The 19,843-nt window shown below is 39.4% G+C and overlaps 1 protein-coding gene across 1 annotated transcript; it reads right to left on the bottom strand.

Annotated features, from left to right (window-relative positions):
• Positions 1-1,697: 1,697 nt before the first annotated feature.
• Positions 1,698-19,774, bottom strand: LOC119659897 (phospholipase A1-like). Its single transcript, XM_038068225.1, has 7 exons — positions 19,165-19,774; positions 18,911-19,083; positions 10,327-10,450; positions 10,022-10,267; positions 9,730-9,912; positions 1,918-2,125; positions 1,698-1,850 (listed from the first exon to the last, which is right to left on the bottom strand). Exons 1-7 carry the CDS (start codon positions 19,220-19,222, stop codon positions 1,742-1,744), a joined length of 1,101 nt encoding a protein of 366 aa, XP_037924153.1. The 5' UTR covers positions 19,223-19,774; the 3' UTR covers positions 1,698-1,741.
• Between the last annotated feature and the right edge of the window lie 69 nt (positions 19,775-19,843).

The following is a 19,843-nucleotide window of genomic DNA, read 5'->3' as shown; positions in this document are numbered from 1 at the left end:
AACTTGTGCTCAAGGTGTGGGACACCGAATCAATGCCTGACGACTAGTAAAGAGGCATTATCTGCCTCATACATAGAAAGGGAGTTATCACAAGGTGCAGCAATTATAGAGGTATCACGTTGCTGAGTAAGATATTCTCCTCTATCTTGCTAGGCCGAATAGCCCTATATGCACAAAACATCATTTGCCCATACCAAAGAGGCTTCACTCCAGGCAAATCAGTAACAGATCAGATTTTCTCTCTGCGACAAGTGATGAAAAAATTGTTGGAATATGGACATCAGTCGCACGGCCTTGAGAGAATTCGGTATCCCGACGAAATTGATAAGACTGACTAGACTGACCCTGACCAATGTGCGAGGCCATATAAAAGCAGCAGGATCACTCTCAAGACCATTCGAAATCAACAACCGTCTACGACAAAGGGATGCCCTATTATGCTTCCTCTTTAAGGTAAATGAAATCCTCCAAAAAATGATTGATTCCCTACATTAAGATGGACGATTCCGTAGCCTACATAACGAAGAAATCTATGAGCGATGCCACGACCGTTTGGTTGTGAATAAAATCCGGCTGAACACGTTGCGGTGGGCGGGTCACTTAATTCATATGGGTGAGTATGATCCCACCCGAAAAGTCTATAAGAAGACGAGGCAGACCCTGCCTGAGATGCAACGATGGCGTAGGTCAGGGCGCCAGACAGCTTTTTGGGATATCGAATTAGTGGACCTCGGCGCAAAATCAGGATGTCTGGAGTTCCTTTTTAAGGCAGGCCTAGACCGGATACCAGTTGTTGCGCCGTTGATGATGATGAATCTTCGCTTTATGATGGCCTTAAAGTTTCCAATAGCAATGATAGGTAAAGGTCGGCAACTTTTCGTGGTGATAAACTTCAAATGGAAAAGTACGTTCTCAGCCTGGCCCCACAGGGGTTTTGTCTAGCAGTTGTTTTCATTTTTCCGTCGTAATTTATCTATAGTCAGGAAGTTTTGAACAAAAGAAAAAGTCTCGAACGGGAACTGTGAGTACTTAAACTACTGATAAATGGCGTAATTTTATGTCTAGTTTACGAAGGCTCCCCGTATATCCAATATTGTTTTCTGGATATCAAATGAAATGTCTTCATTAAGTGCACATTTGAGTCAAGACATCATTTGCTGTAACTGCCCAGATGACTTCTAGATCTTAAATTTCTGCCCATCTAGATGAATGCTCTGATAAAGCTAATAATACTATATTATTATCAGTATAATCTCCATCTCGAACTCCTCCGCCTAAAGTTCACCGTAGAAGTACTAAGTTGGACAAGCAGAAACACATAAAACTGGGAAATTTGGTAGGAATCCCACCATTATTAACAATGTAAGGTTACCTCAATTCGTTTTTTTCCGTTAATTTGTTTTAAACGGTAACATTTGATCTAACCTTATTGAAACCAGGAGGAAAGGCTATTGCATCATTCTTTGAAGATAGAAATTACTGATTATGCACAGATAAAAACCTACCGACTACTAGCAATGAATTCATTTCAACTATAACTTAGTTCGTATGATCATAAAGTTCTATATTATCCCAAAAATATTATAGTCGGCTTATCTAAACCCTAGAGCAAACAAAACGATTGTTATATTTAGAGATTTTTTCCGTTTATATAAAAATTTCTTGAATATAAGCCAACAATACTCCCTAAATCCTATGGTAACAAATAAAAATTAAAAATTGTTCAACAGCACTAAAGTCCTTAATCTCTAGTAGCTTTGTGAAGGCAGCATCTGTGATCTCCAATCGAGTCTGGCGAAGTTGGGCAGAAGGGGGGCGTGTTATCTTTCAAACAATACGATCCGAGAGCACTGAAAATTTAATTTATGTTTAATACACTTAAAAGGTTTTAAATTATTTTATTATTTTATTCCTTACTTCACTGGGGTGTGCTGTCCCATCGGAATTGCGTTCCGAACAGCATATCGTGCCAAACTTCGATCTCTTCTGAAAATTGCACTTCGTGATTTGCTGCCAATTCCGGATGGGCATCGTCGTGCACATGGTTCTGCATGAGGTTCATTTTCCGCAAAAATACTCTGAGCTAGGTAACAAATGGACCAAATATGACTGCACAGGTTCTCATCTGGAAATATACAGCAAGGGATGATTTTTACTATGCAATTGCAACGTCACGGGTTTCACTATTTAATATTTTAGAGCTATGTAAGTTCTCCGTGTTAGAAATATGTGTTCGTTAAAAAATATTTTGTTTTGATGAATTTGAAGTGGTTAAAGTTTAAATTATAAATTGACAATTATTATTTAAAATGAACAAAAATGCGACTCTAGATTACGAGCAAATTTTAATACATCCCTTCTTGTGACTTTACGGCACATTCATTCTTCTCAAAAAATTTGTGGGATTTCAAGATGAGATATAAGAATCTAGAAAAGATAATTATCCTTAATACTTTCAGAAAGGGGGGGAGGGTGCGACGATCCCAAAGGGGTGAGTTACTTCGAGGATCTGCTCTCAGAGATCACCCAACCCAAATATCTGAAAAAATGGTATTTAGGCCTTAAAATACTCTCCATACCGATACCTGTTTAAATAAAGTTAATAATATTATACAGTGGAATCCCGATAATTTTTACATCAATTATTCGTATGATATTTTCAGCTAATTTGTGCAAATTTGCCGGATCCCAGAGTTAATTTTCTTTATTTTGCACTCCCAATAATTGAGAAGCCCAATATTTCGTAAAAAACCCTACTTAAGTTTATCCTAGAATCATCAAGTTCATTATCAATAATAAACGCTGTACTATAGAGCACGAAACCACCAAGTTTGGTGGAAATCCCACTATTACTAACAGAGTTATAATATCTCCACGTTGTCACTTTTTTAGAAATTCATTCCATTCTAAGACTGAATGTCAAGTGAATGGTCTGGCAAAGTAAATGCATAAATATTACGAGCTAGGTACAAATGGACAAATGCCTACTCAAATATGCTTATATAAGCAATTTACAAAACCGTTCATACCCGAAACGTCTAGTTTCGGTTTGCCGACTTGCTTATTTTTTTTTTGATAAATTTTTGACATATCTCCTTCTTCTATGGCGGTGCAGCCCGATGTGAATTTTCATGCGCGGATTTCATCCTCATAACTATTATCGGTTGTGATTTTCGACCCTAGGTAGGAGAAATTTACAATGGTTTCAAAGTTGTGGTCTCCTATCTTCATTGTTTTCGTTTGACCAGTGTGATTCGATATTGTTCGCTCTTTCGTTTTTTTGGCGCTGACGTTGTCACCATGTACTTTGTCTTGCCTTCATTAATATGCAGCCTAAGATCTCGAGCCGAGTGCTCAATCTGGATGAAGGTAAACTATACATCTCAGGTTGTTCTTCCCACGGTGCCAATATCGTCAGGATAGGCCAGTAGTTGGGTGGACTCTCTCGAATTTACATCGACATCGCGAATCACTTTCTTCAGGGCCAAGATGAAGAGGACGCATGATAGGGCGTCCCATTTCCTTAGACCGTTGTTGATGTTGAATGGTCTCGAGAGTGATCCTGCTGCTTTCATCTGGCCTCCCACATTGGTCAGGGTCGATCTAGTCAGTCTTATTAATTTCGTCGGTATACCGAATTCTCTCATGGCCATGTACAGTTTAAACTTGGCTATGTTGTCATAGGCGGCTTTAAAGCCAATGAACAAATGGTGCAACTGGTGTCCATATTCCAACAGTTTTACCATCACTTGCCGCAGAGAGAAAATCTAATCTGTTGCTGATTTGTCTGGAGTTAAGCCTCTTTTGTATGGGCCAATGATGTTCTGAGCGGATAGTCCGACCTAGCAAGATAGCGGAGACTATTTTATAGATGGTACTGAACAACGTGATACCTCTATAATTGCTGCGCTGCGTGATATCTCTCTTTTTATGTATGGGACAGATAATGCCTCTTCGCCATTCGTCAGTCATTGATGCCCTCACACACATTGAGTATAAGTTGATGAACCGCCTAATGTAATTGGTCGCCTCCATATTTAATCAATTCGGCTGTAATTCCATCGGCTCCTGGTAACTTATGATTTTTAAACCGATGAATTACACGGACTGTTTCTTCTATACTTGGTGGTAGTATGGCAGTATTTATCCGTCGTTTTCGGTTAGCGGGATCTCCAACTCAACGATGTTCTTGTTGTTCAGTGGTTCATCAAAATATTCAACCCATCGCTCCAATATGTCCATTCTGTTGGAAATCAGATTTTCATTTTTGTCTCGGCAGGATGAACATCAAGATGTATAAGGCTTCATCTTGCTGACTTGTTGGTAAAACTTGCGCGCCTGGTAGGGTTGCTCCCTGTACTTTTCTAGTTCGCAGACCTGTTGGTTCTGCCCGGCTTCCTTTTTCCGTGAAGTCGCTTCTCCGCTCGCCGGAGTTCGTGAGAAGTCTCTGCGCGTGCTCGCGCTCTTTGAGAATGCAGCATTACTCGGCGTGCAGCATTCTTCCGTTCCGTTGCTGGCTTACATTCATCATCAAACCAGCTGTTCCGACTTTTCTTGCGGTTGAGGCCAAGTATGTTTGTGGCCGTATCAATGATAACCCTCTTCAGGTGGTTGTGCAAATCATTTGTTGACGCTTCATCTGCAGGAAATCTTTTAGCTGCGGTTATTGCGGCATCCATTTGCTCCTTATAGGTGGTACGGAGGGCTGTGTTGAAGGTGGCTTCAGTATTCACTCTCACCTAATTGTCAGAGGGGATTCTGGGTGGTAATTCGAGCCCGGAGCACTATGCCAACGGGTTAGTGATCCGAATCTATATTGGCCCCCCTACATGTTGTGACATTCCTCAAGGCTGAGAGGTGGCGGCGTTCAATTAGCACGTGGTCAAGTTGCTTGAAATTGGCCCTACCTGGAGAGGCCCACGTATGTTTGCGGGCCAGTTCACCGCATAATGGTTTAGTGTTATCCTTCTCTATTTTTAGTCCGACTTCTTACACTGGGTCAGTTAGATAAGGCCTGGGTTATGGCCTTTCAGAAATATGATCAACAGATTTTTCGGCACGCTTTAAAAAATAAATTGGACGAAGTATAGGTAAGTCAGAATTAAAAAGTATAAATTTCAATTTGCTAACATTCCCACCAAACAAATCTTCCCAACATTTACCAAGCAATGTAATAAATTTATTCTAATTTTTCTCTGGTCCGAAAACCATTTTCCCATTGTCAGGGAAAAATTAAAGTAAGGGGGGGTGTGGGATTTGAAAGAGGCCTAGAATCGTTAAAACACTAAAACCTACACACTTTGATTCAAATCCAATAAGACATATTTAGTCAAATTTATCTTTTAAAGGGTCTCGAATAATCTACTGATCATTATTTTGAAAGGCTAGAACCTGTGCCAGCAGGCTTCTTCCATGCTTTCTTTCAAATTTGCATGTTAATATCATCCGAATTAGCCACTATTTGGGATTTGAGCAAAAAAGGTGAAAATGCCGGATGGAAATGGCCTTGGTGAAAATGGATTATGAATGGCGTTGGTCTTTTTCTGAAATACGAATAGTAGGCGTAGAGGGAGCAGCGGTTGCGACAAGGTTAGAAGACTGGCATCACAAAGTCGATTATAACTACTTTAAGAAATAATTGGTTGGGAAGATTGGTTTGGGCGGAGAATATTTTTCATAACGGCGTCAATTGAGACCTTTAGAAGGTGTCATACAGAATGGCATTGAATACCTACTTCGTACCAACTTCGCTTTTGAATATGCCTTCTTTGAGCTAAAATCTCTTCACTTGTTAAGGAGAGATGTCAAACCAGAATAAGTGACCGAATTAACTTTTTGTAGCAGAAAATGTTGGTCTTTGTTTCGGGGTTATACTAGATAATGCAGGTTTGTGATTTTTTGATAGTCAAAATCGTGAAAACAATCAAGGTCATAGTGACGTTCTAATAAGTAACCTGATTTTCTGTGGGACATAAATGAGTTGTGGATTTTCAGGTACAGTTTTTTTCAATTTGCGCTATTTTCCTTCATACCTAGTGAAGATCGGCAACGGTAATCTGAATAAGAATTCATTCGAGCTTCACCAATATGATCCTTTATTTAAATTCAATCGATATGTTGAAACAATAAAAAATCTTCAAACAGATGATTGTAGGGCTTTGGAGAATCATCTTTACGGTTTTGCGAAAAACAAAACTTTATTGAAATCTATTCAATATCTGCCTTTATCCGTTTGCCTGTCTGCCTTTCGTCTGTCTGTCACACCCAGTTTACTTGGAACCGACAGAACTTATTGACACAAAATTTGGTGAGAAGGTGTATCTGTGAATCCTTTTATGTAGACTAACCCCTTTATATCAAGTATTTTCTGTTAAGCTGAAGGGGTCCTCCATACATGCGACCGAGGGGTGCATCAATATTTTTCGCAGGATACATATATTCATGTGGGGTGTCATATTAAAGGGATGGATTAGTACTTTTCTAAGCTGATCTTACTTTTGATATCGAATGAAATTGATGCAAGCAAGGGCCTCGAAAATTAAACCAGGTCTCGTTATCAGAACCTCGTCCACCAATTTCGAAAATCGAACAATGTGGAACTTGTGCGATCCACTGAATGCACATATCTGTTTCGAAGTTTTCCTGCTGGTCGTTACCATTCCACATTGTCTTTCAATAAGCACCTAAGAATTTTTCAATTTTACATACGCTTTACAGGCCTTCTCCATTGGAGAAATTGTCGACTCTTTGAGTGTTGTAATAATTTAGTATCGTGTTCTGTGTGATTGGCGTGTTTCTTCTGCTTTGTGTGATGATTTTGGTCTTCTCCATGTTTATTTTTTTCTCGGATCAGAGATATATATTTAAACTGGACATTCTACAGCTTCAATGAAAAACTTTTCTGAATTCATTTTTATCAACGGTACAACAATCGGTGTCCGATCTAGGCCTGCTTTAATATAGAATTCCAAACATTCCGCTATTTCGATAGTGCCGTCCTGGTCTATGTCGTTGCTTTATTTGAGATATAGGGTGCCACGTCTTTTTTCTAACATCAGCCTCAACCATATAGATCAGAATTTAACCCACGTCCACCGTGTTATCGCTCATAAATTTCCTCTTCTTACATAGACTAAGGGAGGTGGTCGTTATCTTGGGGACAAAAGGTTCGTCGTAGGATTCTCCTCTTCAACATGGCTAAGAGTTCGCAATTTTTTTTTCTAAGAACCTAAATCCCCTTGGAGTGCATGAATGCTGGCAAGATCATTGTCCCTAAGTCCTCTACAACAGGAGCTTTGAGCCCATGGTGAAACATTTCGAGTGGAAAAGTTTTTATAAATTGAAGTAAGCTCCGTTGGTTGCCAGCAACTATTTATGGATTTCGCTATTATTGATTGTAAATCTTGACTCTCAATATGGAGAATTTTTAACGGTTTCAAAATTGTAGCTTCCTATCTTCATTGCTATCAATCGACATGAGCTATCACATACTTCATTAACATGCATCTGGATGGAGGCAGTTTGTATATCTTGAGGTTTTTAAACCGATGAATTCCATGGCTAGTTTCTTTCATGCTTGGTGGCAGCATTTATCCATTGTCGTTAATGTGTGACCCCAATTTATGAAAATACACAGCCCATCGCTCCGAAGGATCATCGAGGTACATTTCTCGAGTTCAAGACCTGTTGGTTTCCCAGGCTTCCTTTTTCCATCTGTCAAATTGGTTTTTCGTTCGCATAAAATGCCCACGCTTCCCGTATTTTTTAAGATTTTTGACTTTAAATACGAATAATATGGAATTTTCTTTAATGACTTACTCCATAAATTGTTCGCCTTAAAAACAATAAATTTTTAAGGTTCTGTGTAAAACAAAACCTTATTCAAATCGACTCACTGTCTGTCAGTCACATGCATTTTTCGCAGAAACGGTTATAGCGATTGACATCAAATTTGGTGGAAAGGTGGGAACTGTGACGAATACATGCAATCGGGAGTGTAAATTTTCTCTTTATCAAATATAGGCATGTGGGGTATCAAATGAAAGGTCTCAGGTAGCACTTTCCCAAGCCGGTCTTAGTTTTATTATTATAATATTTGCTGGGGAGTGCGGGAGTCGAAAGGGATCATTTCTTTCATGGCCCCATTCTCAGAAACTACCCAACCCAAAGATCTGAAAAAAACAAATTAAGAGGCAGCCACTATATGGCGCCAAAGCTCCGAAACACCCTCCATACCGATACCTGTTCCAAAAAGGTTAATAATAGTATATCGCCATAATTTTTAGTAATCTACTGTAAAGCCGCCCTTGAGTTTATCTTAGGACCACGAAGTTACTAACAAAGTTATAATAGGTCAAAATTGTTGCTTCAGTGCAAATTCAAAACTTTTATTGTCAGTATCACGCGAAAATGGATATTTTTACATGCTAGGTTCTAATGGAACAAATGTTCACTCAAATGTTTTTATAAAAGAAATACACAAAAGCATGAGGTATGGCGTCCAGCTTCCGATTTTTCGATTTGTTGTAATTCGAAATTTAAATAAAATTAAAAAATCATAGAACTACTCAATCCCTTTTCAACAAAGTACGGTCGTAGCTTGCCGCATTTTATAGCTAAGAAATTGCCAACTTTCAGACTTACTGAGATCAAAATTCAGGTTGAAAAATTATTTTTTTGCTATTGCCAATGTACTTCTTTTTCCAGTATGAAAAACTGCAAAGGAATCCCTTATCTTTCACAGAATCGATTTCAGAAGCGCCGGGTCAGCCTCCGTGATGCTTTTTCGATAAATCATAATGAGATCGATTTCTGCAACTGAGTTTCCTTGGAACTATGGACTAATTCTCGATTTATTTTTCCTTTTTTTCCTCCTATCCAAATCCAAAAATAAAATGGTGAAAACGATCACGACGAGCCGATCCCGCTTATGAACGGGGCAAAGCTTGAAGAAAAAAATCCCTGGATCATTCTTCAGTGTTTTTTGCTATCGATAGCCGTTGCCAGTTTTTCCCGTCCAAAAACCCGATTGATTTAGATGATGGAATTGAAAAAAATAAAAATATCCCCAAAAATGTTTAACTCCCAGGTCATAATAACAATTCACCTTTCCTCATCAATTTTTTCTTTCATTTTCACTGTTAGCTTTAAGATAAACACCTCTCCTCCCTGAAATCTATACTTCCTTAGCATTTCTGCATGGGATTCAGCCAAAATCAAAAGCTGTTGCCAGACTGTACTTGCAAATGTGGTTAAAGCCCTACTTATGTCTATATAAGCAAAACAGAATAACTAGAGGCAAGTTTAATTTGAATAATGCTTAGAGTTTCAGTTAAATTTTAACGATTAGTTGCCATAATTCTATATGCATTTCGTCGAGTCTTCTCGGCACCATTAGAGAATCAGGGATGATATGATATAATACCATAAAGAGGACTCGACACAACATCTGAAGGTAAAAGCAAGTAATAAACATCTTGTTCGTACTTCTTATATCTGCACATAAATCGTAGCACAATGAGATAAAGTGACTGATTTAGAAAGATTCAAATTTAATTTTGCCTGGATATCTTTCTGCAGACATCTATCATCTCAACTTTCCCTACATATATCTGGATAATTTAAGAAGTGAAAAAATATATTTTTGTAATTGTGAGTCGTCTACATATGAATTAGCAATAAAAAAATGTTTACAGTCTTTATCACTTTTAAATTGTTCAATTTACTTACTACTTGTAGTTGCACAGTATGGTTGTCGTTTACCACCATTAACACAGAAATCCACATGTCCTACTCTGCTGTTTTCTCCATAATATCCAGCATTAGTATGGATAACATGAACTGCCTTAGCATCTCCACTGTCCAAACGATTCGCGTTACCAGGTTTTATAAGAGGACGTGCTGGGTCAAGTGCTAAAGAAAATACCCCAGTTAACTGTTATTAATATTAATTTAACTTAAATATCATATATATTATTATCAAAAACTTCCGTAAATCTGTGTTGGAATCCACCATGCATACCAATAATCCTTTCAACGCGAAAACTAAGATAATTTGAAATCAGGCCGCATATGTGAGCCCCAAGTGAGTGACCCACGCAAGTTGTTTTCTCCACTTTTAGGCCGGAATCACGCAGAAATGTGAAGCTTTCAGCCAAACAACGTGCCACGGATTTTAGATTATGAACGGCTGATACATAGCATGGCGGTTTGGCCAATGCTCCCCAATCGGCCATGAAGACATTGAAGGTTCCATGTTTCAAATAAGCTTTGCCAAGAAAATTTGTGATTAATAATTTAATCATTTAATTATGACATTGCACTTACCGTCTCTAAGAACTGTGATTGGCAAGGAATCGTCGCTACCTGCATATCCATGAATTATAAAGATATTATCCTTCTGGGGGTCCCATCTGGAGTTCCGAAGCCAATCCCTCTGATTGATGTCCAACTGAATTTCCAAAAATAAAAATATGATATTCGTCATCTGAATAATTTTGATTTTTTTGGGATATTGACTAATTAAAGCCTATTCTTATTTCTGTCAAATTTTCAATTGCGTTGATAACAGGCATGAACCATCCAAAGAAATTATGGTAATTGGCTTTTGTTTGTTCGGTGGCTCTTATTCTCCAATAAAAGTGAAAAATTGCATTAAGCAAGGGTAATAAGAAATTGCAGAGGAAAATTGGAAAGTTAACAAAATTTTCTGGAAGCGGTTCTTTTCAGTTATAACCTGAACGTGGGGGGTTCATACTTTGTTTTGTAATCTTCAAAGCTAACATCCTTATCAGGCCTGATGGATAAAAGAAGGCATACTTGAGCCTAGCGTGGGACTATAATGCCGGTTTCCATTTTTAGCGACTTTGTCGCTTACTATTTAATAGGACGGGTAAGCCGTGCAAAAGGGAAATTATGTCTTTTTTAAACCCTAATCTACGAACGGGGCGCCGTTAATGGAGGCGAAGATCTTGCGTTCAATCAGTGGCGCCTTGATCATATTCACAATGAGGATATCCGCGATCGATGTAGGGTTGCACGGATTGTGAAAAAATTGTGAGAGTAGCGTCTTCGATTCGGGCTGCCGAGAATTCACTTGCCAAGATTGGTGTGAACATCGAAGCCGATGGGAAACGGCGCAAAGGCCGGGCGAAAGAACAATGGTTTGATAAGCTGGATGGTGATTTGAAAGCGTCGCGACTCCACCCAGATCAATGTTTTGACCGACCAAAGTTGTGCAACCATTCAAAACGAGCTGACCTTGCTTGTAAACGGCACAGAACTAATGAACCACCAACCACGTTCCCCAAAAGCTGACGTTGTGTGTTTCGTGGTCCGGCTCAGGTGCCATTAACTACAGTTTAATGAAGCCTGGCCCCTTGGTGGGAAAAAAGCTGTGATAACGACCTTTCTATGCCAAAGGGAAAAATGAATTATTTACATTACCAAAGAAATTGATAAAATGTCAAAGGTTGACAGTATTGGAGGATACTTATAATAAAACAAAAATAGGGTATTTTACAGAATATCCAAACAGATTAAATCAAGAAAAACTGTTAATCTAAAATAAGCAATTTAGGTGATGAAGTTGGTGCCCAATGTTAACATGAGAAGCCACTCAGGAGAGATCATGAAATATGAAAACGGTCCTTAGACTAGATCAATTTTCTAATATATTCTGCAGGAAGCTACGATTACTCATCAAAAAACAACCCTTTGCCCTTATCCTTGTACTTTACTTGTGAAATTTTAGCGGAGTTCTGAGCAATGTTTTGTTTGTGAGCATAGGCCGAATATTTTTGTTCATCCGGTCATACGCCCTTGAAGAGCGTCAGATGTAAGAGTGTTCCATTAAACTTACATTCCATACAGTATAATTTCTACCAAATATTTAATAAAATTTGGATGAAAAAGTTGATGAAATTTATCTTCTCATCGGTACGCTGCACTTCGGTCTTCCAAGCATTGATATCAAATAGTCTAAAGGTCCCTAATAAATCTAATGTCTGGAGGACTGGTTGGGTTACTGTATGTCTGTCTGTCTGTCACACGCACTTTTTCAGAAACGGTTACGCCTATTAACACCAAATGTGGTAGGAAGATAGAAACTGTAAATCTCCACGCATTTGGTAAATTACATTACTGCACGTTGAACATAGGGAGGGGGGAAGGGTCTCAGCTACCTAAAAGAGTGTGCCAAGTTTTTTCATTAAATATAGTTATGCATAGAAAGGAGATTTTCGTGTACTGAACAAGACAAATGTTAGCCTTGACGTTAGTTCAAAGGGGTGGAGCGCGGAGGTCGGAAAGGGGGCAATTACTTCAAGGACCCATTCTTAGGAACTACTCCACCGAAAAATCTGACAAAAATTATGGTGTTCCGTGCACATGGTGCCTAGGCTTCAAAATACTCCCCGTTATGATATTTGTTCAAATAAAACTAAAGTCAAAGTTTGCTGCGATCCCTCTTTAAGTTCACCCTAGACCCGTAGCAAGGTGTTTAAATGTGCAATTATCGCTCTAGAGAAGTAGGAATAATAATAGCTTTGTCGTACGAAAGCACCTACTTATTCCTCATAATTATTTTTAATATATAATGCCCGGAAAAACGTGCTCAAAGTTTTTAAAGATGTTTTCCATAAAATTTGTTTTTTTTGTATTTTTAATACGTTATATATGATTGTGTAGCATATCTTATATAGAATTAATTCTGTAATTGTTGAAAAAAGCTATCATAAGGTAACCACTTTCATTATGGAACTAACCCGACCCCTCGAAAAAATGACGACCATATTCCAGGCGGAAATATATGGCATTTCATTGGCAGCAGGAAAAGGGCACCATTCGAATTTGTTCCGACAGTCTGGCAGCATTATCAGCACTAAACAGCCAGTTGGTGTGGAGTTATCATCAGGTGCTGCTGAAACTTGACCGACTGAACGAAAGGTTCCTGATGGGGGTGCAAGGGCACTCAAACATCGCTGTAATGTGGAGGCTGACAGACTGATCGCTGACGGCCGAGGTCCCGTGGTGGGGCCAGAACCAGCTTTTTCGCATTCGAAAATCAACTTCTCTAAAGGGTAAAATTGCAAGGATTCAGGCAGCCGAGTGGAGAAATCTGAATTTTTGTTGTCCCTTAAGAAGTGGGACATGAAAACCCTAGTACTACTTTTAACGGGACACTGCTCCTTAAACTACCGTATGAAAAAGATTGGGGTTGTGGTTTCGGCTATGTGCAGCCAATGTGAGGAGGAGGAGAATACGGCCCTGAACTTTTTATGAAGCTGCTCAGCCTCTTCAGATCTAGGACGAAGACACTTTGGTAAGGTTTTCCTCAATGAAGAATCTGCACACTCTCTGTCTCTGGAGAATGTTCTCAGATTCGCTAAAGCCTGCGGTGGCCGTATTGTCTTTCAAGTATTCTCTGCACGGAGTAACCCGCAGAAACAAACAGCTATTATCAAAGTGGCATATAATGGAACAAAATCTGCAAGGCAAACATTTCAGCTGATTTAGATCTTGTTTCACTATTTTCCATAAGTCTCATCTCTAAAGAACAGGAGGCTTCTTTGATTTCCAAATACCGACTACTTATTAATCTTCCTGCCGCCTGTGTTGTTCACAGTCAGCACGAGAAACTGATAAAATACTAAGTTTTTAATGGTTTTACTTAAAAAGAACGATAAAAAACAAAGAAACTACTTTTATAAAATCTAGTAATAATAGTTTAACGAGGTCATCCCCTGTCTCAGTGATGGTTTGGTGGGATGTTAGATACCATAGTGTTATAAGTATGCATTTCTGCGAAAAAGGGGTGAAAGCGAAGGCAGCGGTGTACCAAGCAGGTATTTTGGGAGCTATTGTTAAACCTCTCAGTCAATCCCTTTTTCAAATCAGAATTGGACTTATCGAAAGGGGGCTCCGGCACATAAGGCTTGCTCAACGCAAATCTGGCTCGAAGTAACGTCCCCAATTTTATTTCTGCAGACAATTGGCCTTCTGTTAGTTTAATTGGATGCCATCAAGCCTATCTATTACGATCCAAGCAAACATACCTTCCTGCAGCGATGTGCCGGAGACTTTACGTAGAACAACAATGAGAGTTCGAACCAACTTATTTGGAAAATCTCGTCAGAGCACTTGAGTGGAACCTCCGTCATCGTTGAGATTGCAGCTTATGTAGCAACCTGTGTTTTCAATAAAGTCTCTTTGCTTTACTAACCTTCATGCAAGGCATGAGAATCAGTAGTCAACCAAGCGCCCATGGGCGAGTGGAGCCGGAAGCTGAAAAAAAGCGAGAAGAAGGCAGGATTCGCCGTCATTCATTCTCCTGAACCGTAGCAATTGCCGAAAAATTGATTGCGGCTGGAATATTGAGCTCGCGGGCGACTAAATTGTCTTCACTAGACACACATTAAATGTCCGAAGTAAACTGTTTTATAAAGATAAGATGCTTAGATTAGAGATGAGATGCTTTTTCTGGCTTTTACCGAAAAGCTGAAGTGTAGTGTTTGTTGTCTGTGAACAAGATGAATGATCCACCTTCAAGGGAAAAACGAAAGTATTCAACACTCACAATCGTAGGTGTTATAGTTCCATTGAGCGCGAGCCAACTCGAAAAGAAACTCAACCCGCTTTGGTTCATTTTCGAGTGAAGAGCAGCGACCATTGCGATGTTTGAGGCATAGACGAACACGGCTGGGGTACAACCTATTGAGGAAATGCCAAATGTGTAGCACTTACTAGCTGCTATTACGTATCTAGACGGCTTGAGGAGACTACACAACCTCCCGCGATTCCCTGGTTTTAAGGAGCGGTTAGTGGTGAGCGGCTTTGGATAGGAAACGATGCCAGTAGTTAACTATGCCTAAGAATCTTCTGAAGCCTTTTACCGTCTTACTTTGTCTGGGTCAGGTTATGCTCTGGTCGTGTCCATACTGACGCCCTTCAATGCAAGTCGGGCCTCCAGTTGGAGGAATCAAACCTCCAGGTTTCACGCCAGAATGGTGACACCCTTATTGCCTCAGCAGTAACGAGTCCAAAAGCCCCCCCCCCCAGACTTGTTCCTACCGTGAGACGTGCTCTTTAAACAAACCATATAAAAAAAAATTGCTGCTGGCGGAGCGCCGCAGCGAAACGAAATCATCGCCGAGCTTTTTTTCCTATTTTTTGCCATGAGAGAAAGATTGAATGCAGCGGAGGCGACACTCGTTCATGTAATATTTTTTTTCGAAATTGACTGACTTAGAATACAGAAAGTACTGAAGTATTTATATATAACCAAATTTATACCTTTAATTTTAATGTTCTTTTTATCTGTACCCTTTATTCTAAATGTGTTTTACCGAATAAGTTAACATTCCTTTAAACCCAACTGCATGTTGATTCCCCTACTGAACGAGCAAGGAACGATGTTGGATTTCGTCTTTAGCACATCATTTTAGGCCGTCAATATTTATTAAATAGCTCAATGTTCATTTCGATAATATTCCATGTTTGACTGAGAGCTCGTATGTTCTTTCATGCAAAAGAATAGACAATGAGGAAGAGAATGCATCCTTTCTGCTCCTCTGCTATATATTAAAGAATATGTTTTATGATGTTCGCACAGAATATTAATTAATTAAATGCAGGTAAGTAGACGTAAGTCTTAGTTTAAGTAGGACCTTTTCAATGCACTCCATTTTGGATGGCATCAATGCCCCCATATTAGGCGCAGGTTTTCTATGTCACTATGGGCTGCTTTAAGATTTGCATCATAGGTCCCTGATAGACCCCACAACCTCTCTTCGGCCATCACGGAAAATTTCAACCTGCTCCAACAACACTCTTTCTATAATTTTTGAGGTCATCATCGATTAACGCATTGGCGCATTCTCCCAATCTCTCTCAGCAAATTATGGATGATGTCCAGCACCTTATCAACACTACTTGCTCCCAAATCTTCTAGAGGATGAGTCCTCTACCGCCCCAGAAGCTCGCTGTTGTGCGAAAAGAGTTTGAACAACCACTTAAGCAGGCAGTATGCAGACCTTCCAACAGGAGTTGATTATCTCCACTCCATTTACTCTCCAAGCCCAATGGCGAATGGCGACCTTCGGGAGATTATAGACCCCTGAATGCCCAGACGATTCCGGACAGGTACCCCATTCCACTCATCCAAGATTGTTTGGCAAACTGTCGTGTTTTCTCGACCTTGGGTATCGCAAAGGCCAAAAGGATTCGCGTTCCCTCAACAAGACGCACTTACTGGTGGATACCTCAGACGCAGCAGCAGGCGCTACTCTTCACCAAATTGTGAATCAAAGCTGACTACCGTTGGATTTTTTCTTCAAAACAGTTGAATCCCGCTCAACGGAATTACAGCGCCTATAATAGTGAATTCTTAACCGCACTTTCGATATTCCCTTGAAGGCAGGCCGTTCACCTTCTTCACGGACCATAAACCTCTGACTGAAGCTCGATGAAGTGTCCCCTCGACAACTTCGACACTTAGCCTACAGCCAGTGCATATCGAACATTCAACATGTGTCGGGTAAAGAACTTAGTCGCTGACACTTTGTCCCGGATCTCTGAGATCAACATCCCAGCCGCAATTGATTTTTCAACAATCGCTGTGGTCCAGAGGGATGACGGAGTTCTTCAGAGTTTGCAACCGGACTCCAAATACAAGTTCAAGGAGTTCTCTAACTTCGGCTCAAATTCCTCTATCTACTGTAAGAAAAGATACCTTGGTCATATATTTCGCCCGCTTTTCGTAAAGAAGTGTTTCGCTGGGTGCACGATCTTCCGCATCCTGGCATTGCGATAACGAATCGGTTGGTCTCAAGGAGGCTGTCCATGAACAAGGATGTGAATTCTTGCGCCAAGAAGTGGATCGCATGAAAAAAATGTAAAGTCGCTGGATATGATAGGATAAAAGTAGGTGTATCCTCTGGGTCGACAAGGCGCTTCCATACTATACACCTCGACATTATAGGCACTTTCTAAAACTTGCACGGCTACAAGTATTGCCTTATTATCATTGATCGGTTTATCCGGTGGCCTGAGGCAATGCCCTTGAAGTTCATAGCAGCACATGGTTTGAATTAGAAGGTAGTTAGTTAGCCGAAATTTTAAGTGTAAGATTTGCCTTTGAAGACATTCACACGCAGCCGGTGATTTACACCTCCGGGAAACTTGACATTTGTACCCACGTTCTGGTGAGGAATGACGCCATCCGGAAGCCTCTGCAGCCACGATACGAGGGTTTCTATAAGGTCCTCGATTCTAGGGAGCCCTCGTTCAGTCTGGATATCGATGGTAAACCCAAGAGGATATCCTTGGACGGACTGAAACCTTTCTTTTAAGAAGCAGCCGGCACTCGCACGAAGCAAAACCACCGCGAATTTTTTCACGTCCGCCAGTCGATTGCATCCGAGTAGTCTCGCCGCGGGTTCTCTCGCCGAAACTGTGGGCAGAGTGCTATGGCGGAGCGATACTAGGTGCACTGAGAGAGAGGGTGAGACGACCAATCTCTTTCTCAATGTTTCGACCGTTTTGTTAAGTCAATCGCATATTCCGTGAATGCAACTTGGAATGCGATAAAAACCTGATTACAGATTGACTTATAATCTCCAGTGATTAGATTTTCCTGACTTCATGGTAGATGGAGTGCCTCACAAGTGAAATATTCGAGTTGCTTCTTCGACTATGACGCATGCTTGGTAGTATACAACTTTCTGTTCCAAACTCAAGTTCAGATTCAAACTGACACACCAGATGCATATCCATAGACAAATATTGAAAACGAAGATATATAAATATGCTTAGCAAATTAATTTCAAGTTAGAAATAAATTTCATAAACATATCTAAAAACTTCTTTTCAAATTCATTTAATTTAGGTATGAAATCTATGTATGTAGCATTCTCTGTTCCATATATCAAGGTATTACCATGAATTTAAAGTCAACATTTAAAAGAAGTGAACTGGATTTGTGGACGAATTTATGGTGAAAAAAGGTAGACTACAAGATAAAGAATGTTCATTGCTTCATACATATCTTTACTAAACTAGGTGCCCAGCAAATGAACTCCAACTAATAAATGATTTACTTGGCAAAGTAAGATTATCAAACAAGATGAAAAATAAAAATGCTTAAGCAAATTTCGTTCACCATCGAAAAGAAATTATTTAGATATTCGTTGCTAACTTATCCGAACCAGAAGTCATTTCAAATGAAAGCGAAGATGGGCTAAACCCTACATCTATTCATTTCAATTTAAAATCGGAAAAACTGCTCAAGGGATTGTGGGCTCCTACCCTCCTCCCAGACAGTTAATAATCGTGGCTTTTATGACCATTAATTATATATGACACATTACTCCTGTCACCCTCCAATACAATAAGTAAACGTTCCTTTATTATGGATACTAATGGAAATTCTGACCAAAAGTACTTTGGTGTGATAATTTAACTGATTTAAAATCGTTTCTTTAAATAAAACGTCCTTGTTTATCTGAACGGAATGGTAAGATTGCCGGGAATGTTGTATGAAATGATTTTGGCATAAGATTAGAGTTCCATCTGCCACAAAAGAGGTTTCAATCACGGACCTGAGGTTAGACTATGTAAAATGTAGTTGAAAGCTATTGAATATATAGAAATTATTTTATGGAGAGCACGTATTATTATATAAGATGCAATAGAGGTTGTATGAGAAACGTTAGTCTGACCTTTCATCACATCCATTCGGAGAAGATAAATATTTTCTACCGCAACAGAGTACACAAAGTATAATATATCGAACCAATGAAGAAAAAGCTACTCTAAATTTAATTCTCAATTCCAGTTCTCAACAGCATAGGATTATTTACTATTGGTAATTGGTTTGGTTCTTTTTTTCAAAAAGAATTTAATCAACACTTACCCTGTCCTTGGTTTCATTTATCTGCGAATATAAGTATAAATTAATATCCGGATCAGGACATTTGTCATATATATCTAATCCGCGCTTCCAAACACAGTCGTCGCGCGTTGTATTGTAGGTGGAAGCATCCCCAAGATACAACGCTTGTTGGATAATACCTTGTGAGCGTACACCTGGTAAATAGACCAAACATTTGATTTCCGACTACAACACATCTGGTATGCACATTAATTTCATTCTTTTTTCAGTCTTACATTTGACTTCACAGAACACAAAACATAACAACAAACAAATCTCTGTGATTTTCACCATTTTATTTTATATTAAGTGGACTACTTTTATCACTGCACTTTTAATTTACCGAAATTTGTTATAATAATATTTGCGAATTAAAAAATACCCCCGAATCACTCACTACTAAGCTGAATCAAACCAAAAAGATTGATTTCCTGCATTGATTCGGTGCCGTTGACCAATTACAACCTTCTGGTTTAATGGTACGATTTAAAGTCAGTGCTGCGAGTAAGAGCCCCTGCACAATCCGAGTATCAATGACTGCAGAAATGGAAGTTACATGGAGCCGTGACATAATAGATACCACTCAGTACGTAGTTCAGCTCTCCATCTTATCGTCTGTGTATTCATATTTAAAATATCTACTCACCATATTCGCGCAAACACTTACGAGTTACAATTACTAAAGTTTATTAAACTCCATGTGTTTCGATAGCGATCAAAGACTTTTCTTTCACGGTTAGACCCCCAGATACATCGAACAGTGTCACCTTGCCGATTAGATTCGGGCTGTCTCTTTGGAGAACTTCATTTCTGGATGGTAATGCTACTTTCTTCGAACACTCTCAGCTGGTTCCTGCATAATTTTTATTTCGGGATGACCTTCATCTATAAATCAAACAGTAATAAAAATACAGA

The sequence above is a fragment of the Hermetia illucens genome, chromosome 1, assembly GCF_905115235.1.
Source record: "Hermetia illucens chromosome 1, iHerIll2.2.curated.20191125, whole genome shotgun sequence".
Taxonomy (NCBI): Eukaryota; Metazoa; Arthropoda; class Insecta; order Diptera; family Stratiomyidae; genus Hermetia; species Hermetia illucens.
This window is presented reverse-complemented; position numbering and strand designations above follow the sequence as displayed.

Bases quoted from the DNA above. Each gene is read 5' to 3' on its own strand.
- LOC119659897 (XM_038068225.1), bottom strand. From the start codon at position 19,222: ATGGTGAAAATCACAGAGATTTGTTTGTTGTTATGTTTTGTGTTCTGT. The intron at 10,451-18,910 runs GTAAGTGTTGAT...TTGGAAATTCAG, and splicing joins TAAATGAAACCAAGGACAGG to TTGGACATCAATCAGAGGGA. The intron at 1,851-1,917 runs GTAAGGAATAAA...TTAAATTTTCAG, and splicing joins GGACAGCACACCCCAGTGAA to TGCTCTCGGATCGTATTGTT.